This window comes from Tenrec ecaudatus, chromosome 1 (assembly GCF_050624435.1).
Source record: "Tenrec ecaudatus isolate mTenEca1 chromosome 1, mTenEca1.hap1, whole genome shotgun sequence".
Taxonomy (NCBI): Eukaryota; Metazoa; Chordata; class Mammalia; order Afrosoricida; family Tenrecidae; genus Tenrec; species Tenrec ecaudatus.
The window spans coordinates 7,942,916-7,963,401 of NC_134530.1; the positions used below are offsets into that span (position 1 = coordinate 7,942,916).

At 40.6% G+C, this 20,486-nt stretch overlaps 1 protein-coding gene across 1 annotated transcript; it reads left to right on the forward strand.

The window, feature by feature from the left end:
• Positions 1–4,276: 4,276 nt before the first annotated feature.
• LOC142430279 (olfactory receptor 7G2-like) lies at positions 4,277–20,486 on the forward strand. The gene is made up of 2 exons (XM_075535592.1): positions 4,277–4,428; positions 19,538–20,486. The coding sequence occupies exons 1-2, from the start codon at positions 4,277–4,279 to the stop codon at positions 20,484–20,486; spliced, it is 1,101 nt and encodes a 366-aa protein (XP_075391707.1).

Genomic DNA, 20,486 nt, shown 5'->3' on the forward strand with positions numbered 1-20,486 from the left:
TAGATAATATTCTTCTTTCTTATACTCACTGTTATTAGCTCAACTTTCCCCCCTAACTTCCCTGAAATACCCCCAATACACCATCAATTCAGTAACTGGTATTTTCATAAAATGTAACTGCATCTTTCTATCAACCTGTAGAAGCCCTATTACTGGTGGAATGGTGGTTAAGTGTTAGGCTGATAAATAAAAGGTCCACAGTTCAAAATCCCTGGTGCTCTGTGGGAGAAAGATGAGACTTTCTATTCCTATAAAGAGTTCCATTGTTGGAAGCCCAGGGGGGTAGTTCTATAGGGTCAGTATGCAGTGACATAACAGAAATGGCACCCCAGAAATAAGGTTTATCACAGTTGTTTGTATTTTGCTACAATGTACCCAACAGATTGGTTGCTTTCATAACTGGTTTGAAATTTTTATCATTTATTCATTTTACCATTTATTGTGGGAAAATACACATAATGTAAATTAGCATCAAAAAATGAGATTTCATTTAAGCAGCATTAATAACATGTTCATTGCTGCACAACCCTTAACAACGATTCTGCGCCAGGAACATTTCATCACCTGGAAAGGAATCCCATTCCTGCAGCCACTTCCCTGTCTCCTCTGGACACAAACCCACTCACCACTGCCCCACTGTCCACATAGATTTGCCCAATCTGCGTCTCTGTGTTAATAAAATTTTATAATACGAGGACTTTTGTGTTTGTCTTCTTTACCTTAGCACAGTGTTTTCAAGGCTCATCGACATTACAGATGTTAGATAGACACAGAGTTACAGAAGGAGAGTGAACTCCCCTGTGTACACCAGAACAAACAATGCTGATGGAGATATATACCAGTATCGCATTCCTGTTTCTACTGCAATAATATACCATCACATGTTGTACCACACGTTGTTTATGCAAACATCTGTTTATTTGCATTTATGAATTTTAACGCTTGAACAAATATTTTATATACTATCCTGTGTGGACATATATTGTCATAACTATTAGCAGTAAGTTCATCTAGGCATGAAATCTCTATATCCAAAGTTAACCCTATATTTATCCACTTGATAAACAGACAAATTATTTTTAATACTGCTGCATCCTTTTATATCCCCACAAGCATTGCATAAGTTTCCCAAATTATTTGCAACCTTATCAACACTTGATATTAGGACTTATGACGATCATTATTTTTGCAAACGCCAATGGTCATGGACACAATTTTTGCACTACTGCTAGTCACATTTCTTGGTTCACTTCACCCTGTGAAGCACTATACAAAGGGCCTGTTGATCTGATTCCAAACAGAAATGTTGACCTTAATCATTGTTAGGTGTCACTGAGTCAGCTTTGATCATGACGACCCCATTACATCAGAGCAAACAGTATTTGGTCCCGCACTAAATGCACCATTGAAGCTATCAGCTAAGTGAGGCCATTGTTGAAGGCACCCTGTCAGTCCATCTTGGTGAGGGTTGTCCCCTCCTTCTCTAACCCTGAATGCTGCCAATCCAGGTGTCCTTCACCAAGGACTGTCCCTCCTAAAGCTTGTTCAAAGTCCCCAAATGCAGTCTCACCATCCCCAGTTCCAAGGAGTATTTTGGCTGTCCTTTTTGTGTTTAGACTTTCACTATCTGGCAATACTTCGAAGCGACGCACAAGATTTTCTGTGGCTTCTTCCTCCATAGTTGGCACCAGAATCCTTCTTTGTTGTCTGTTCTTAGCCTGGAAGCTCTGCTGAAACTTGCTCATTTTGGGAGCCTGTCTGGCAGTTGAAATGACCGTATCCTAGCTTCCCACATCACAACAATTCCCAAGCCACCACTGGATGACAAACTGATAGAAAATTGGTGGGGGACATTTGTTAACAACCAAGAAAGATCTTTGTAACCTGTACTTAGCGAACAAATTATCATTTTTGACTTGCATGGCAACCTGTTCACTTCCATAACATACACTGTCATGAATTTTGTTTCTGGGGATTATGTGGCCATTGCAATGAATTATCAAGTCTAGATGTGAAAGTCAGAGTGTTGTGTGGGATAGAACACACTAATCACGCTTTCATTACCAATGAAAGCCTTCATATGTCCCTCCTAAAATGAAAATTCCTCAGATGGGTGAAATGATTACTCTGTGAACTTTAAGCAGCTCTGGTGTTAAAGGGGCCTACAGAATGAGCTGCTGACCATCATCTCAGTGTTTTGAGCCCACGAGTGGCTCCATCAGAAAAGGAAGATGGCATGTGCTACAGTGAAGACTGAAACCCATGGAAGCTCATAGGGGCAGTTTTATTCTCCCCTCTAAGGCTGCTTTGAGTTGGAGGATATTTTCTAGCTGTCACTTAAAAGAGAAGTCTTGGTGCTGTTAGGTTAAAGAGGGTTAGGGAATCGTAATGAGAAAATTCATAGCAACATCAGTTCCAACACTAGTCAGCTGAGGTCCAGAAGTGGTCCTGGGGAAAAATCAGGACTATGAGGCACAGAGGTTATTTGAGCAGTTGCGGACAGCGTCTGGGAACATGTTTATTTTCCTATGGTCTTTTAGGATGGAAGTGTAGGTTTGAGATTAAGGCTAAGGGAATGATTTGTTGTGGTAGAACTTCTTTCTTGTATTCTTAAGATTTAGGTTAATTATCTTTAAGGAAAATACTTCTGGTGGGTCAGGTCAGAGGATATGAGTTTGAATTTTTGGAGGGAACTCTTTGGTTATCTAAAAAGACAAGATTGACTTCACCTGGAAACTAATATGGTTTCATGTTTATAACACATGACAGGTAGAAGAGAGCAGAAACAAGGATAAGTCAAATAATGTGTAATTGACTTCACAAGGTTAAAGAATTAGCAATATATATACTGCCCTGGGATAAGAGAGAGAACACAGGTGCTGGCTTAATGAGGACCTTTGGATATTGATCCTCCAGGGACACAAAACCTGTAAATAGCATGTGTATGATATTACTCTGAAAGACTTCTTTCCCTGTAAGGAGGCATCATACATGACCATCAGCCAGAAATGATCTCTTTTCCCCAGGAACATCATAGTGCTTCACACAGACTCGCTGTCTTTCCTGAGGACAGACCTCGTCTTGTCTACGGCCAGAGTAGATGTCAGCCACTCATCCTCCAGGATGCCAGCCAGGTAACCTGAAGTCCGTTAGTTTATGTTTTGCAAGAGGGGTAGGTGTTTGGCTACAGAAAAATCCAGGAACACATGCATGTGAATAAATAAGTGCAGCTAAAAATTGAGCTAGTAGTCCCCTAGGAAACGTTTTTTGTTTGTAATTTTCTGGACAGGTTTCCTTGTATCTTTACATAGCTGAAAAAAAAGGAACAAATTTTCTTGGTCTCTTGCTCTGCAACAGCCAAACCTTTTCAAACCATGATGAATCTATCTTTCTGTCCAGACATAGAAATCCTCCAGTTTTTCTGTGACCAAAAATCCATGACATGTGCTAGAACTTTGTGGTTGTACAGATAGATTGAAACAGTGGCTGAAACAACAGACTCAACATTCAAGCAATTAGTAAGATGGCCCAGGACTGTAAGTGTTTCTTTCTGTGGTGCAGGGGTCATTATGAGTTGAAGCTGATCTGATGGCGCCTAACAACAATAAGGTTGTGGTGGAAGGAGAAGGCTTGTCATAGGCATCTCATCCTTTGCAGTCTTAGCGTATCTTTGCATTATCACTGATGTGTGCCTCTGATCTCTAGGCAATGTCAGAGTGTCCCTTGTTTACTACTCAGGATGCCACCCAGGTTTATGATATTGTTCTTAATACATAAATATTTTAATCAACATTTAAACATGGATATTGGAAATAATAATAAACTATACATTCTAGTACTTTTATAAATAAAGATTTTTTTCCTTTTTTAAAAGAATCAAAAGTCAAACCAAGAAGGTAGGTTTTTACTTCACTTTATTCTTCTACTCCTTTGCACAGAGAGAGTCTGTGTGCAGGCGTTCTGCTGCTGTTGATGTTTCCAGGAAGGGACATCTAATTTTCTTCTCCGTGATCTTTCCATCAGAGCCATCAACGGTACAGCACCCAGAAACCATACAGCCACTACAGAGTTCGTTCTCCTGGGATTCACAGATGATCCAGAACTCCAGCCCATCATTTTTAGCCTGTTCCTGATGGTGTACCTGCTCACTGTCCTTGGAAACCTGCTCATTGTCTGGGCTGTCATCTCTGACTCCCACCTGCACACACCCATGTACTTCTTTCTCTCCCATCTCTCCTTTACTGACATCGGTGTAAGCACAACTACCATCCCAAAGATGTTGGTGAACATCCTCACAAAGAGCCAGACCATCACTTTCACAGGCTGCGTCAGCCAGATTTTCTTTGTTCTGGTTTTTTGTGCTTTTGAAAATTTCCTTCTGGCAGCAATGGCCTATGACCGCTATGTGGCCATTTGTTCCCCACTGAGGTACACAGTCATCATGAACCCCTGCTTCTGTGGCCTGCTCATGCTGATTTCCTTACTAAGTAGTCTAATGCTTGCTCTGTTACACTGTCTGATGATTTTGCATCTGTCTTTCTGTACACATGTGGAAATCCCTCAGTTTTTCTGTGAACTTGATCAGCTCCTCAAGATTGCCTGCTCCAGTACCCTTATTAATAACATCCTCATATATGTTTTGGCTTCTATTTTGGTGGGTGTTCCACTGTGTGGGATCATATTCTCTTACACCCAGATTGTCTCCTCTGTTTTAAGGATGTCATCATCTAGTGGGAAATATAAAGTGTTTTCCACCTGTGGATCTCACCTGTCAGTTGTTTCTGTATTCCTTGGGACAGGTATGGGTGTGTATATAAATTCTTTATTTACAGAGTCTTCCAGAAAAACTGCAGTAGCCTCAGTGATGTATGTTGTAGTGCCCCAAGTGATCAACCCTTTCATCTACAGTCTGAAGAACAAAGACATAAAAGTAAGCTTGAGAAAACTCCTTGTCAGGAAACCTTCCTTGTAATTATTGTGTCATGTCTGATAATTTATTGATTACTAAGAATTGCCTGTGATAATCCCTTTTTGAGCATAGCATCTATCACTCTCCAGTTCATTTAATCAAATGACATAATATTTTATACAGTTGTTCTAGGTAACAGTAGGTTATTTCAACATCCTCAGGGATGAATCCTTTGGGATTAATACTTTAGAAACCTTCAGACGCCCTTTGCTCAAAAAAAAAAAAATTAACAAAATTTACCCAAACAAAACTGAAGTCTGAAACATCATGGCTTCATCCTAGGTCTAATTTTCCCCAGTGTCTCTCGATAGTGATTGCAGCTGGAACTATAATAGCACAGACAGAATGTAATACCTACTGAAAGACAATGTCCTGTCTTTCTCAGGCTGATTTTTACTAAAGTGTTCAATGGAGACCTCAGAAGTCAAGTGTCACACAGAATGTGTTTGATCCCAGTATACTATTGTCACCTCCTATTGTTGGGAATGTTTGAATATCATTAGCATGCTCAAGGGTGGCTATTATACTTCTTGAATAAAGCTTCTTTTCACAGGTATTTAGTTATGGGGATGGCTTGGGATTAGTTATATTATAATCTGGGGTGTGTTTCTATGAGTTGTTGCAGGAAAAACTGATTTTCTTTGAAAACTTTCAGCTACTAATGAATACTAATGAATTAACTATCAAAAGCTTATTTTAAAGGAGGGGACATTTGAGGTTTCGCAGAGGAGTTAAATTGAGCCTCTCTCTAGAGGACAGCTATTCTAGATATCATCAAGTACTAAGCTTACATGATTCAATAGCTTTTACTTTCTCCAAGAACAAATGCATTAGGATGATTTAGAATATACATATCCTACTGCCATGGGATTTATTCTGAATCTTAATGACTTTATATAAGCAAGCAAAAAAAAAAAAGACCCATTTCACTGTCATCGAGTCAATACTGTCTCATAGCATCCTCCCTGTGTGTTTCTGAGACTAGACCTGTTTATGGGAGTAGAAAGCTAAGTCTTTCTCCTGCAGAGCTGCTGTTACTTTGGAACTGTCAACCACGTGGATCACAGCTCAGTGAGCAACCACTAAACCACCACGGCTCCTCTAAAGACCTGATATAGGATTTTAAAAACTGTAAATCTTTATGGCAGAGATAACTTCATCTTTCTTTCACTGAAAGTATGATGGGTTTGAACCACAAAAAATGTTTACAGTTAGCAGTCTAGTGCTTAACTTACAGTGCCACCAGGTTAACATCCAAGAGACCATCATTTTTAATAAGTTCATTTTGAGATCTTGCTGTACTCAAGTCTGGGAAGGATGACTTTATTATGGGAAGACTGTGGAAAAACTTATATAGACTCTAGAATATGAAAGGCCTTTCCTTTGTTTTACACATTACAGCACTATATATTAAGAATAGCAATATAGTGACAAAATATAAATCCATGACTAGCTTCAGAAAGCAAACGTCATCATCAACACAGCCTCCATTGAGCTTCTTTTCCGTGTCCTCACAGTTCTTGCCTCAGTAGAGTTTGCTGGCCTGAATTTCTGTGATGCTCTTTTATTCATTGAATCTTATACAACTACTAGGACTTGTGAGCGTACTGGTATTTTCTTAAAATGTCACTGCACCTTTCTATCACCCTGTAGAAGCCCTAATCTTGTTTGAAGAGTGGTTAAGCATTAGGCTGCTAAGTCAAAAGTCAACAGTTTCAAATCCCAGTTTCTCTGTGGGAGAAACATGAGACTTTCTATTCCTATAAAGAGTTACAGCCTTGGACGCTCAGAGGGGGAGTTAGATCCTATTCTATAGGGACATGATGAAACGACACTATAGAAATGACACCTCGGAAATAAGACTTATCACACTTCTTGATATTTTGCTACTGTCTACCCAATAAATTGGATGCTTTTATAACTGGTTTGAAAATATTATAATTAATTCAGTTTATCATTTATTATTTTTGTGGGAAAACATGGATAATGTAAATTCATGTCAGGAAAAAGTGAGATTACACTTAAACATATTCATAACAGGCTCCATGTTGCACAGCCATTAACTACACTCCTGCTCCAGGAGTATTTCATCACCTTAAATGGAATCCCCAAACTACAGCCACGCCCCTGTCTCCACGGGTCACAAACCCAGTCACCACTGCCCCACTGACTGTGTTGATTTGCCCAATCTGCATTTCTGTGTTAATAAAACTTTATAATATATGGATTTTTGTGTTTGGCTTCTTTAACTTAGCACAATTTTGTCAAGTCCAATTTATGCTATAGATGTTAGAGATGTATATACACTGAGAATTACTGAAGGAGAGTGAACTACCCTTGTACACAAGAATAAGCAATTCTGATATATATATATATATATATCAGTATTTCATTCCTTTTTCTGTGGAATAATATAGCATCACGTGGCTGTGTGACACACTGTTTAAGGAAACTTCTGTTGAATGGGATTCAGAATTGTTTAATGTTTTAATGAGTATTTCTATATAATATACTGTGTGAACATATATTGTCATAACTATAAGCAGTAAGTTTATCTAGGGATGAAATCACTACATCCAAAGTAAACCCTATATTTATCCATTTGATAAACAGCCAAATTATTTTCTATTGCTGCTGTATCCTTTTATATACCCATAGCATTGATAAGTTTCCCAAATTTTATTAACCTTACCAACTCTTAATATTGGGGCTAATAATTATTTTTGCAAAGGTCATTGGTCATGTGCACAATGTTGGTACAACTGTTAGACAAAAGTTGTTGGTTCACTTGACCTTGTGATGCAATATCAAAAAGACCTATTGATCTGATTCCATATAAAACGTTGTGTTTTACCATTGTTACGTTCCACTGAGTCAGCTTTGATCATGACTGCCCTATTACACTAGACATAACAAGGTTTGGTCCCGCACTAAATGCACTATTGATGCTATAAGCTAATTGAGCCCATTCTTGAAGCCACTGTGTCAATTCATCTTGTTTTGGGTTGTCTTCTCCTTCACTAACCCTGAATGTTGCCACTGTACCTTCCTTTGTTTAGACTTTCAGTATCTGGCAATACTTCGAAGCGACGCCTAAGTTTTCAGTGGCTTCTTCCTCCAAAGCTGGGAGCCAAATCCTTCTTTGTTGTCTGCCTTTGTCCTAGAAGCTCTGCTGAAACTTGTTCACTTTGGGAGGCCTGGCTGGCATTTGAAATAGCACTGTCCTAGCTTCAAACATCACAATAATGCACAAGACACCACAGGATGACAAAAGGACAGAAATTGGTGGTGGACATTTATTAACAACCAAGAAAGATCTTTGTAACTTGTGCATACCAAACGACTGCATCATTTTTGACATGCATGGCCACCTGTTAACTTCCGTAATATACACTGTAATCATGAATTTTGTCTCTGGGGACAATGTGGCCATTGCAATGAATTATAAAGTATAGATGTGAAATCAGAGTGTTGTGCAAGTTAGAACGTACTAATATACTTTCTCATTACCAATGAAACTATTCATATGTGTCCCTACTTAAATTAAAATTCCTGATTTATAACATGATTACTCTATGAACTTTAAGGAGCTCTGTTGGCAAAGGGGCCTAGAAGATGAGCTGCTGACCGTAAGCTCAGTGATTTGAGCCCACTAGCTCCTCCATCAGAAAAGAAAGAGGGCATGTGCTGCAGTGGAGATTTATGCCACAGAATCTCATAGGGCAGTTGTATTCTGCCCTCTAAGGCTGCTATGAGTTGGAGGTGATTCTCTAGCTGTGATTTACAAGATCCTTGAAAGAGGCCTCTTGGAGCTCTAATGTTAAAGAGGATTAGGGAAAGGGAAAGGGAAAATTCACAGCAACATCAGTGCCAACACGGGAAAGCTGGGGTCTAGACCTTGCCCTGGGGAAAATGAGGACTATGAGGCACAGATTTTTTTGAGCAGGTGGTGACAGTGTCTGGTAGTACGTTCTTTTACATTCCTGTGGTCTTTTAGGATGGAAGGGTAGGTTTGAGATTAAGGCTGAGGGAATCATTTGGCCTGGTAGAATTTCATTCCTGTATTCCTGAGATTTAGGTTATTTATCTTTAAGGAAAATATTGTCAGTGGCTCAGGTCAGAGGAGATAGGTTTGAATTTTTGGAATTCTGTATGTGGTTACATGAGTCTAGGGGGGTGGGATGAGGCAGTAACCTACTCAGAGAGCAGGTTGTTTATGTGAGTGGCTTGGGGTGCTGACCAGGGGCTCATGTGATCTGATAGCTGAGTGATCGGTAGCTCAGCCTGTCTATTGTCTGTCAGTAGCAGCCTCTGAACTCAAAATCTCATTTTGGGCCCTGTGTTCTGCATAAATTCCCAGTGGGAAACCTGTGATGAAGTTTCTGCTCACATTGTTATGCTAATACCTTGCTAGTGGGTCAGCTGTATGCTTTCTTCCAACACAGAAAGGGTCAAACATGCCTGACAATAGCCATGCTTTCAGGACTCTGAAGATAGGGCCATGCAGGTCTGACCTCAGGGAGGAGTGGTTAGATATGCCCAGTGGGGCTGGAGCTCCCCCAGCTTGTTTGGAGAGTAAGCTCATTCAGTATTGTCACCGGCTCCAGGTTGCCCAGTCCAGTTTTCCTTGGGCAGTATGCTAGATGGTGCGGTACTAATATCAGGGCAATATTACTGTGAATGATTTGGACTGGCTCTCTCCTGGATTGGGCTGAGAATCAAGTGTACTTGTGCTCATATCAGCCCCAGGCTAGCTCTGCAGAGCTCTGTCCCTGTGGCTTGGCCAGGCAGCTTCCCTCGTTAGCTCTGAGATCAGGAATACGTAATCCAGACTAGAATTGGGGAACTGCACACCTCCAGTGTGTTGCAAGGACCAATGACAGGGGGAAATCTCTTGGGTATTGAATAAGGAAGACCCAAGGAAAGCTTATGCATTTGAATTAGAGCACTGGAGGAGAATATGGAAAGAGCCATTGACTGCTGACAGGACGAAGAGATCTGTCTTGGAAAAAGCAAGGCCAGAGTGTTCCTTGGAGGCAAGGATGGCACAACTTCCTTTTACAGCCTTTGTGCACAACTTCCTTTTACAGCCTTTGGCAATATGGCCAGGAAAGAGCATTCGCCAGAGAAGGACATCATGTCTCTTAAAGTGGAGAGGTGGAAGAAAAGAGGCAGGCCCTCACGAAGGTGAATTGACACAGGGGTGGCATCCACGGGCTCAATCATAGGAGCCATTGTGAGGATGGTGCCAGACAGTGAAGTGCTTCATTCGGTATTTCACAGAGTCAGGCTGCATTGGAAGCTACTCGATAACAACAAACAAGAAAAAGAAATGTGGCACATTTAGACCTCAGGGATACAAAGCCTGTACAAACCCTGTGACATCTCACTTAGACGTTCTTGCTTTGTCCAATCAATCTCACTGCCATTGAGTCTATACTGGCTCATGTGTATCCTATAGCACAGGGGAGAATGACCACTGTGGATTTCTAAGAAGACTGGTACCCTTTACAAGACTAGAGAGCACGGGCTTCCCCCCACTGAGTGGATGGTGGAGTTGAACTGTTGACCTTCCAGTTGGCAGCCCAACATGTAACTCACTGCAAACTTGGCTCCTTCATGCCTTTTGAGAGTGTGGAATATGTGACCATCTTTCCTGAGATGACAACAGACCTTTCTTTCTGGAGGATTTACCTCAGTTCCTCTTCATCCTTCTTCAAGATAATACCTGCCTCCCATGGTGTTGCTACAGCTGGAATTCGGTCGACCATACATTCAATTGTCTTGTCATTCAATGTTTTCAATCAGATCCATTAATACAGACTGCAGAAACCAAACATATGTTTCAAAGTTCTTTCTCCTTGGACTAACAGAAGATCCAGGACTGCTGCCTCTCCTCTTTAACATGTTCATGATCATGTATCTGCTAACTGTATTTGGAAATCTGTTCATTGTTCTGACTGTCACCTATGACTACCATATGCTCACCCCGTGTGCTACTTTCTCTCCATATTGCGCTTTAATGACATTTGTATAAGAACCACTACCATCACCAAATTGATAATGAACAAATGCCCTGATAGATCTGAGCAGCACTTACATAAGATGCGTCAACCAGATTAGATTTGTCCTGATTTTGACTTTGCTTGAGACTTTTCTACTTGCAGAAATGGTTATCATGTCTGCCACATGGCCACATGTCACCCACTGAGGTACACGGCATCATGGAGTCCTGCGTGTGTGCTCTACTTTTTCTACTGCCCTTGGTCATTACTATGACAGATGCCCTTATCTCTAGTTTGATGGCTTTTGATGTACCCTTCTGCACAAACTTGCTCTTCCCAGAGTTCCACAGTGAGTTTTCTCAGACGGGAATCCTGGCCTGTGTCAGCGCCCATGTTGATAACACGTTGTCCTGTGTTTCGGGTTGCATTTGGGGTGGGGGTCCTTTGTCTGGGATCTTATTCTCTTCACGCTAAAACTGCATCCTCCACACTGAGGATGCCATTACCTGGGGGAAAGTCCACAGCGCCCTCTGCAGGTCGCTCTCACCTTTCAGTTATTTCTTCACTCTATGACACATCTTTTTTTTATGTGATTGTTACCTTATTGGTGAAAACGTCTTTGCAGAGGAACTTGAAGGAGGGTTATTATGACAGCCATACTTACAATGAAATGCCTTCTTGTAACATAGGCACTGCGCAAAATACAGCGAAAAGGAGGAGACAACCAGATTCCACAGAGAAACACTGGGGTCATATGGTCAGAGGCCAAGGAGTTCCTCGGGGCCCAAACTCATCCTGCAGCTGGCAGAGGCAATGAACGCATTCTCCTCAGGGACCTTTCAGCTTTCACAGGCCTGCTGCTGCTACTTGGTCTCTGATTTGTAACCTTGAAGACTAGGAGGTAATCAGTTTCTCTTTAAAGCAGCCAAATAACTTGTAATTGAAAAGGAACTGTACTATTTAATCAACAGTGAGACTTGGATCAAGTGTGCTTCTTTCCTTAAAAATAATTTTATTTTCAAGATAGATATTTTTGGTTTCAATAGTTCATATAATTAAGTAGTTCAACCATAATTAAAAGTGGTATAGAATCCTCATCAAAACTAATTTTCGAAAAATAGGTTCTTACTTATACTCATTGTTCCTAGCTCCACATCTCCCCCTAACTTCCCCTGCAATACCTCCAAGAAATTATTAATTCAGTTACTGACTCTATAGATTTCTGTATCTCAGATTTCATAAAGAGAAAGCATAAAAAACAAATGCAAAAAAATAAAAAATAATTCCGAAGTAAAATGGAGAAAATTGGCAATAAAAGAAAAGAGAAAATATATTTAAAAATAAATGCATCAAAATGGAGACCAAATGTGACGGTGTTCAATTCTGTGTAACTGCGTCTGCAATAAGCCATGTCCTGATGCACTGAGATGCTATTGCCAAGGTCAGCAGCTTGAACCCACCAGTCCAGTGAGGATTGCTGAGTCAGAATGGACTCAATGGCAGTGATTTGTTTGTTGAGCTTTCAGTCTGTTGCACCCTCCAGTAACCGCACCTCCCTTGTCTCTATTCTCTAACAAATGCCACTTGGCACTTAACGTCATGGTCTCCTGTCAGTCACATTGCATTTAGGTCTTAAAATAAGGCAGCTTCCAACATTAATTTCTGCTTACATAACCAAATAGTCATCAAGAATGGTAGGACTTTTATCATGAACTTGTTTCTTAGGGTTCTGGTATGCAATGTATCTACTGTCCATTCCATGTATGGGTTTTAGAATCTAATCTCATAAATTCACTCACATGTCAATCATGCCAATCTCCCTAAACTTGACTTGAGAGCATGCCAAGGCAAGTTGGGTTCTCTAGCTTTGTAGTGTGTTATCCAACACATATTCTATGCTTCACAAATAAAGTATAGGGTTAACTTTCCATCTCTCAGTGCAAACCTTGAATGACAAAACCAGTTGTTACTGGGCCGACAACAATGAACTTATTCAATGTTATGCTCCTTGCAGCATTCTCTGACATCCTTACTGGCCAGTTTTGTGTATATCCTCCAGTTTGGGTTTATCTATCAGGAATATCAAGTTGTTCATTTGTAGTCCCCCAATTCCTATGTCACCTTTGGTCCATTGGGGGACTTAGTGCTCGTACCATAGTAGTTATTTGTTGAGGTGCCCACTACAAGGTCAGCAGTCTCTACTCCCACAAAGAGTCACAGTCTCAGAAACTCATGTGGTTAATTCTATTAAAGTGTCTTATACGGTCAGTATCAATCAACATAGACTCAATGGCAGTTAGTTTCTGCCTTTACAGTCTGTGTAAAAATGAGAGCTAGGGGTAGTACTTGAACATGCTCAATAATGTCAAGGAAAGCATCTATCCCACATGATGCCCAAGAATAGACCCAGGCAACATCAGAGGTGATATCTCAGAACCATCAGACACAACTACATTCATCTCCCATGGGAGCGAAGAGGGCTGGAACTGTTGGCACAAGTGTTGCAGAGGAATTTCAGGACTCAGTGTGGCCAGATCCCTGGATATCTGCCTATATGTCCCCTCCCACCTTTCAAGATCCCATTTCTTCTCAATCAGTGGCCTCACTTTCATTACAGAAATCTAATGAAAATGAGATTACATTTTACATTGTAACTAGGCCAGTTTTATTCTATCATATTGGGTTTCATTTTTGGCAATCTAATCTTTATTGATTCAGGAAACAACCAGTTTGCTACAACAAAAAACTCTTGTAAATGGAACCCAACTAAATGATATGTATTTATTGAATGCGTGCTACTTGGCAGACATTCTATTAACTATTTCTACTGGTTCTGGTTAACGTTCCAGTGGAAATACATTCTAGGTATTCATTTACCCATATAAATACTTAAAATAAGAAAGATACTGCCAATTAAAATGTGTACTAGTTTCCTTGGCAGCCATATTAAACTACTACAAAGTTGACTACATAAAAAAGAAATTTATTGCCCTACACATCGGATTTCTGTAAATCAGAAACAAAGGTACCAGCAGAGTGTGCTCCCTTAGAAGGCTCTAGAAAAGAAAACAACTATTGTTCTTCCAGCTGCAGGGAGAGCTATTGGCTCCAGCTGGTCCATGGACTGTGTCCATATGATCCCAATATTTCCCTCGGTGGTTTGGCTGCTTCTTCCTTTTTCCTGTGTTTTCCGCACTGTCCACTTTACAAGAATATGCATGATAGCAAGTAGGCCTACCAAGATCATAAGCATAATGGCTTCTGAAAATAAAATTTATTGAATTAAGCTAGCAGTCACCCTTTAACATATCAGTGATATAAACATGTTCCAAAATACTGAATGTAAAAATAGCTTTGGGGGAGAAACAATCTAATATACTACCAGAGGCATTTTCCCAAGTCTTCATTGAAAATGTACTAACAATATGTCCAAGAAAGACAACAAGTTTCTCCATGTGGATACTATGTGTGATAGTACATCTGCACCTGCAAGAAAATCTAGAGACCAGGAAGAAAGTAATGGCATTCAGGACTATTGCCCCATTTTGTTGTACCCCTACTCCTAAATCCTTCTGATGCATGTCTATTAATCTTTTGAGCTTATGTGTTGGGCCGTATTACCTAGAGAAACTAATTCAGTGACACTTATATATGTGTAAGAAAGATCTTTATATCAATAAGTAATTGAATGTCCAGAAAACATTCCAGCCCAGTCCAAATCAAAGTCCATAAGCTCGATTCTAGTCCATCATCCCTTCTTCAGACTCATGCAGCTACATGCAATGATGCAGAATGCAGGAAGATCACAGGTCAGTGGATGAAGGGTCTTGTGGATCCAGTGGAGGTGGAAGCATCACAAGGCTCTGGCAGGTCTCAGCAAAATAGCTCACCAACAGGAGGTGAAGCAAAGAGAGAGAGATAGCCTCCATGAGTCATTTGTCTCACTTACACCTCCTGAAGGGGCCATTAGGCAGGTACCTGGTTGACAGGTTAAACTCCACACCTACACTTTGTCAAGTTGACCTGAATATATGTAATTAGCACATCATATTAGTGCCTAAGATTATATGACATATTAGTAAATTCCAATAGCTTCTTCACACATAATGCAGAAATATCTCACAGTCACTGAAATAACTTTTTTTTAAACTCCAGACAGGAAAACAAAAAAAGCTGCTTTTAATTGATTCTGATTCATATTCTTTCTAAAGGACTTGTTAGAATTGCTCCTGTCAGTTTATGTAGCTGTAAATTTTTATACTAGTAAAGACCCTCACTTTTATTGCTCTGAGCAGATGCTGAATTCACATTGATGACTATGTAATTAGTAGCTCAATGGATAACTAGCAATGCTATCAGGTATCAATATAATCCAATAAGAAAATAAAATTGTAATATTGATATTGAAACTTGAGGACAGCTGATGCTGAGACCTAGAATGATTTTACCAAGAGCAAGTCTCTTTCCCCCCCAACATTTTAAATGGGACAACATGTATGTATCAGACAATTGAACATTTCAATCATATCAAGGGGAACTGTACAATCTGCACCACGTCTATCTTACAGCATTCCCCAACAACCTTTCATGGTTAAATCGCCATTAAAATGAGTATCATGGCAATCATGGTTTCTAGTGCTCCCTTTCCCCTCCCACGTTCATTGTTAACTCCTGAACACACTTCCCTATTGCCAATCCCCCACCCCTGCATTCCCTATAACAACTTGTATCAGTTATTATCATTATGCCACTGCTCCTCTGTGCGTCATTCAGGTAAACCCAACAGAAGACAGTGAGGAACAAATCATACTCAGGTGGTAGGGATATGATTATAATACTACAATGGCAAAAAGGCTGACAATGTGTGAGAAGTAGAAGATCCCTGTCAACTGCCCAGGAGCTTGAGAAGAAATTTCTGTCGTGGAACATCTAAGAGATACCTGCACCCAAATAAATAGAGGTTGGGCGCTACAAGGAGGTCAACTGGTCCAGTATCGAGTTCAATGCAGCATTATCAAGATTGCAATGGCCTGATAGTAAGGCTGGTTGGAACTCTAGTCTGGGACTGGAGGGGATCTTCCATGGGCTCAGTCGGACTAGAAACTGCAGATGTGCTTTGTGCTCCCACTGTGCTTCACAGCCTTCCACAAATTGAGTTTCCAAATTTGACCTCTGATGCTTCCTCTGCTCCATATTCACATTTTCCAAATGTTATCTTTGGATCACCCAAGTTGATGTGCTTCTTCCTTGTGGATATGGTTGACTCCTTGCTTAGATTGCTACTTTTTAGAATACATACCAACAAGACTCCAGACTCTATTCAGATTGATAGCTGGGCTCCATCTACTTATTTCCCCACATATTTCTGTAGCTTCCTTATCTTCAGAGATAATTTCATGAAGGTTAGTATCAAGCAGGATCATGTTCTCAGAACTAACTGTTCTTGAATTGGGGCTCGAGTTAAGTAGGTCCCAGATTCCAGTAGTTTTTCCTGGAGACGGGATGTCTTAGGTTTACTTTTGTGGTAGTAATATGACAACGTGAGATCCACGTAAGACCAAATGTATCTATAACAACTAAAAGACAATCAGCAACCAAATACATAAAAGAAGAATAAAAGAAAGAAAGAAAGAGAAGTATAGGTTTAAAGCTACAAGCAGGAACGCAAAACGCATATAAACAACAACAAAAAAGGCACAGCATTGCCCGTCACCCCCTGTGGTATCAGTCTATTGCATTAGTATCACATCAATTGACCCAGTGACCCAGCACGGCAGACACTGTCAGTGTGAGGAGTCTATGTGAGTGTAGATCCATCTTGAGCTGCAACATGGTTTTTGCCTTGTAGAGATTGACCTCCCTGTAGATCCAGGTCTGTTGAGCTCAGTATGGGGTTTGGTGTCAGGGGGAAACTTCCTGGAATAATTCTTCCTAAAGCAGATCCTTGCTCAATGGAAGGTGGGCATATAGGTACAACATGTATGGTGATCCTGGGTCCCGTTCCTTAAACACCCACTGAGCTGGGGGTTCCTCCACTGTTCAATAATGGCTACTTCCACCATGCTGCGGCAGCCACTCTCTGCTTCCTCTCCTATCAAAGTACCCAATACTCATTCCAAGGGTGCAGGCAGACGAGAGGCAGGGTTCAGCTCACTCAGCAGGGCCTCTATGTTAGATTTTTTTGGGGTAGCCCCTGCATTTGCCATGATGCCTGCAAGGTCCAGCTTCCATGATCATCATGGTGATTAGCCCATGGAGTGATTGACTGGAGGTTGGTTAGAAACATATGCACAGTGTGCGCCCAGGAAGAGAAAATCTGCACTATTGTCCCTCTAGGTTCCCTACACTTACTGATTAGCATCCCTACGAGCTCTGAGGTGAATTTTCCAATTACCCACCATACTCTCCAACAATATCAGTGTCTCCTCCATGATGTAGATAGATTCCCTAACTTGATGTTGGCTTGAATTTCTGGAAATCTTCTCCTTCCATTGCTGTGGTGGCTCATCGATTTGCTCCTGGCTTGTTTCCATGTTGTATGGCTTCAAATGGATGGTCGTCCACCAATTCCCCCTTTTAAAGGATGGACCCCTGTCAGGGTGAGTACTCTTCCTTCACGCTGACTCTTGTGACCTACACAGAAGGGCAATGAGGTTTCCTCCAGGCCCTGCAGGAAGCCTTCTCTCTGTTTGTTCAGAAATTGATCCCTCAGATTTGTTAATTGGTGTTTATTCTACAGTAGTGGACTCATACAATCCTTGTACTTTTGTGATTGACTTACTTCACTCAGAATAATGGTTTCAGGTCCTTTGCTATTATGTGGTGTTTCTTGTTTTCATCGTTGTTTTGTAGGGGTGCATACTATTTCATTGTGTGTAGGTACCATCCATTCTGTATCCATCCTTGGTTTGATTCTCATATCCAGCTAATGTGAACTGTGCTGTATGAACATGGGAGCACACACCTCCACTCATGTTATGTCTTTATTTCTTTAGGGTATATGCCTAATAGTGGTGTTGCTGGAGCCTATTTTTATTAAATGTCCAGTTGCAGTATCAGAAACTCACAGGGGAAATCACCCCCTGACCTTTAGAGTTATCATGAGTCAGTATCAACTCAGTGGCAGTGTGAGAGAGAGATAAAAATATTTATAAGTCTATTTTCAAAATACTTAAACATTTGAAATGTACTTCCACACCTAATATTTAATTTGCATTTTCTGATATTATTGACAAAGAGAGATTTCTTTGTTTATCTAAAAAGAAAATTTGACTTCCACCAAGAAAATAATTGCGAGTCCATATTTATAACATATATGATGCAGGGCAGTGCAGAAATAAGGACAAGGTCAAATAAGTTTGAACTGACCTCACAATGTGAGAGGATTAACAATATACACTCTTCCAGGAAAAAAGAGAGAATACATGTGTTGCTTAATGAGGACCTTTGGATATTGATCCTCCAGGGATAGAAAAGCTGTAAATAGCACAAGTATGACATTACACTTAAAGACTTCTTTCCCTGTAAGGAGGGATCATACATGACCATACAGCCAGAGATGATCTTTTTTGTCCAGGAACATCATAGTGCTTCACACGGACTCTCTGTCTTTCCTGAGGACAGACCTCGTCTTGTCTATGTCCAGACTAGATGTCAGCCACTCATCCTCCAGAATGCCAGCCAGGTAACCTGAAGTCCGTTAGTTTATGTTTTGCAAGCAATGCAAGTATTTAACTACAGGAAAACCCAAGAATACATGCCTGTGATTAAAGTAAATATGGGTAAAAATTGGAGCTAGGACTCTCATGGGCAATGTTTTTTGTTCGCTATTTTCTGGTCAAGTTTCTTTGTAACGTTACATGGTGTCAAAGAAGTCACAGTTGTCTTCCTCTCTTGCTCTGCCCTTAAATTCAAGATGACTTTACAGTGGATCAACAGCCAAAGCTTTTCAACCCACGATGAATCTGTCTTTCTATACCGACCTAGACGTACCCTTTTTCTTTGAATAAAATCTTATGACATTTACTAGAATTCTCGGTTACAAGGATAGATTGAAACAGAGGCAGAAAGCACAGGCTCAATTAGGAATTAGGAAGATGGCCCAGGACTGTACAGTGTTGTCTTCAGTAGTGCAGGGGTCATTATGAGTTGAAACGGATTTGATGGCCCTAACAACATCTTATCATCTTCATTCTTAAAGTATCTTAATGTTATCACTAATGTATATCTCTGATCTCTAGGGAATGACAGAGAGTCCTTCCTCAGTTTACTATTCATGGTCCACCAAAGTTCATCATTTTGTTTTTTAAGAGATAAATATTTAAATGAACATGTAAACATAGATATGAGAAATAAAAATGAAACTGTACATTCTAGCCTTTATAAGTAAAGGTAATTTTTTCTTTTTTAGAAGAACAAAAAATTAACCCAGAAAGTAGTCTCTTGACGTCCCCTGTATTCTTCTATTCTTTGAACATGAGAGAGTCTGCGTCCACTGTTTCTGCTGCTGTTGATGTTTCCAGGAACAAACATCTAACTGTGTTTTTCTTGATCTTTCCATCAGAGGCATCAACAGTACAGCTTCCAGGAACCAAACAGTCATTACAGAGTTCATTCTCCTGGGACTTACATGTGATCCAGAATTTCAACCCATCATTTTTAGCCTGTTCCTGATGGTCTACCTGGTGACTGTCCTTGGAAACCTGCTCATGGTCTGGGCTGTCATCTCTGACTCCCACCTGCACACACCCATGTACTTCTTTCTCTCCCATCTCTCCTTTACTGACATCTGTGTAAGCACAACTACCATCCCAAAGATGTTGGTGAACATCCACACACAGAATCAGACCATCACTTTCACAGGCTGCCACAGCCAGATTTTCTTTGTCCAAGTTTTATCTGCTTTTGAAAATTTCCTTCTAGCAGCAATGGCCTATGACCGCTATGTGGCCATTTGTCACCCACTGAGGTACACAGTCATCATGAATCCCTGCTTCTGTGGCCTGCTCATGCTGCTTTCCTTGCTAGCCAGTCTAATGCTTGCCCTGCTGCACAGTCTGATGATTTTGCATCTGTCTTTCTGCACAGACCTGGAAATCCCTCAGTTTTTCTGTGAACTTGCTCAGCTCCTCAAGATCGCCTGCTCCAGCGCCCTCATTAATAACATCCTCGTATACTCTCTTGCTTCCGTTTTGGGAGGTGTTCCTCTGTCTGGGATCATATTCTCTTACACCCAAATTGTCTCCTCTGTTTTGAGGATGCCATCATCTAGTGGGAAATATAAAGTGTTTTCCACTTGTGGGTCTCACCTGTCAGTTGTCTCACTCTTCTATGGGACAAGTGTTGGTGTGTATGTTAGTTCTTTATTTACAGAGTCTTCCAGACAAACGGCAGTGGCCTCAGTGATGTACATTGTCGTGCCCCAAATGATGAATCCTTTCATCTACAGTCTGAGGAACAAAGACATAAAGGTGAGCTTGAGAAAACTCTTTGTCAGGAAATCTTCTTTGTAA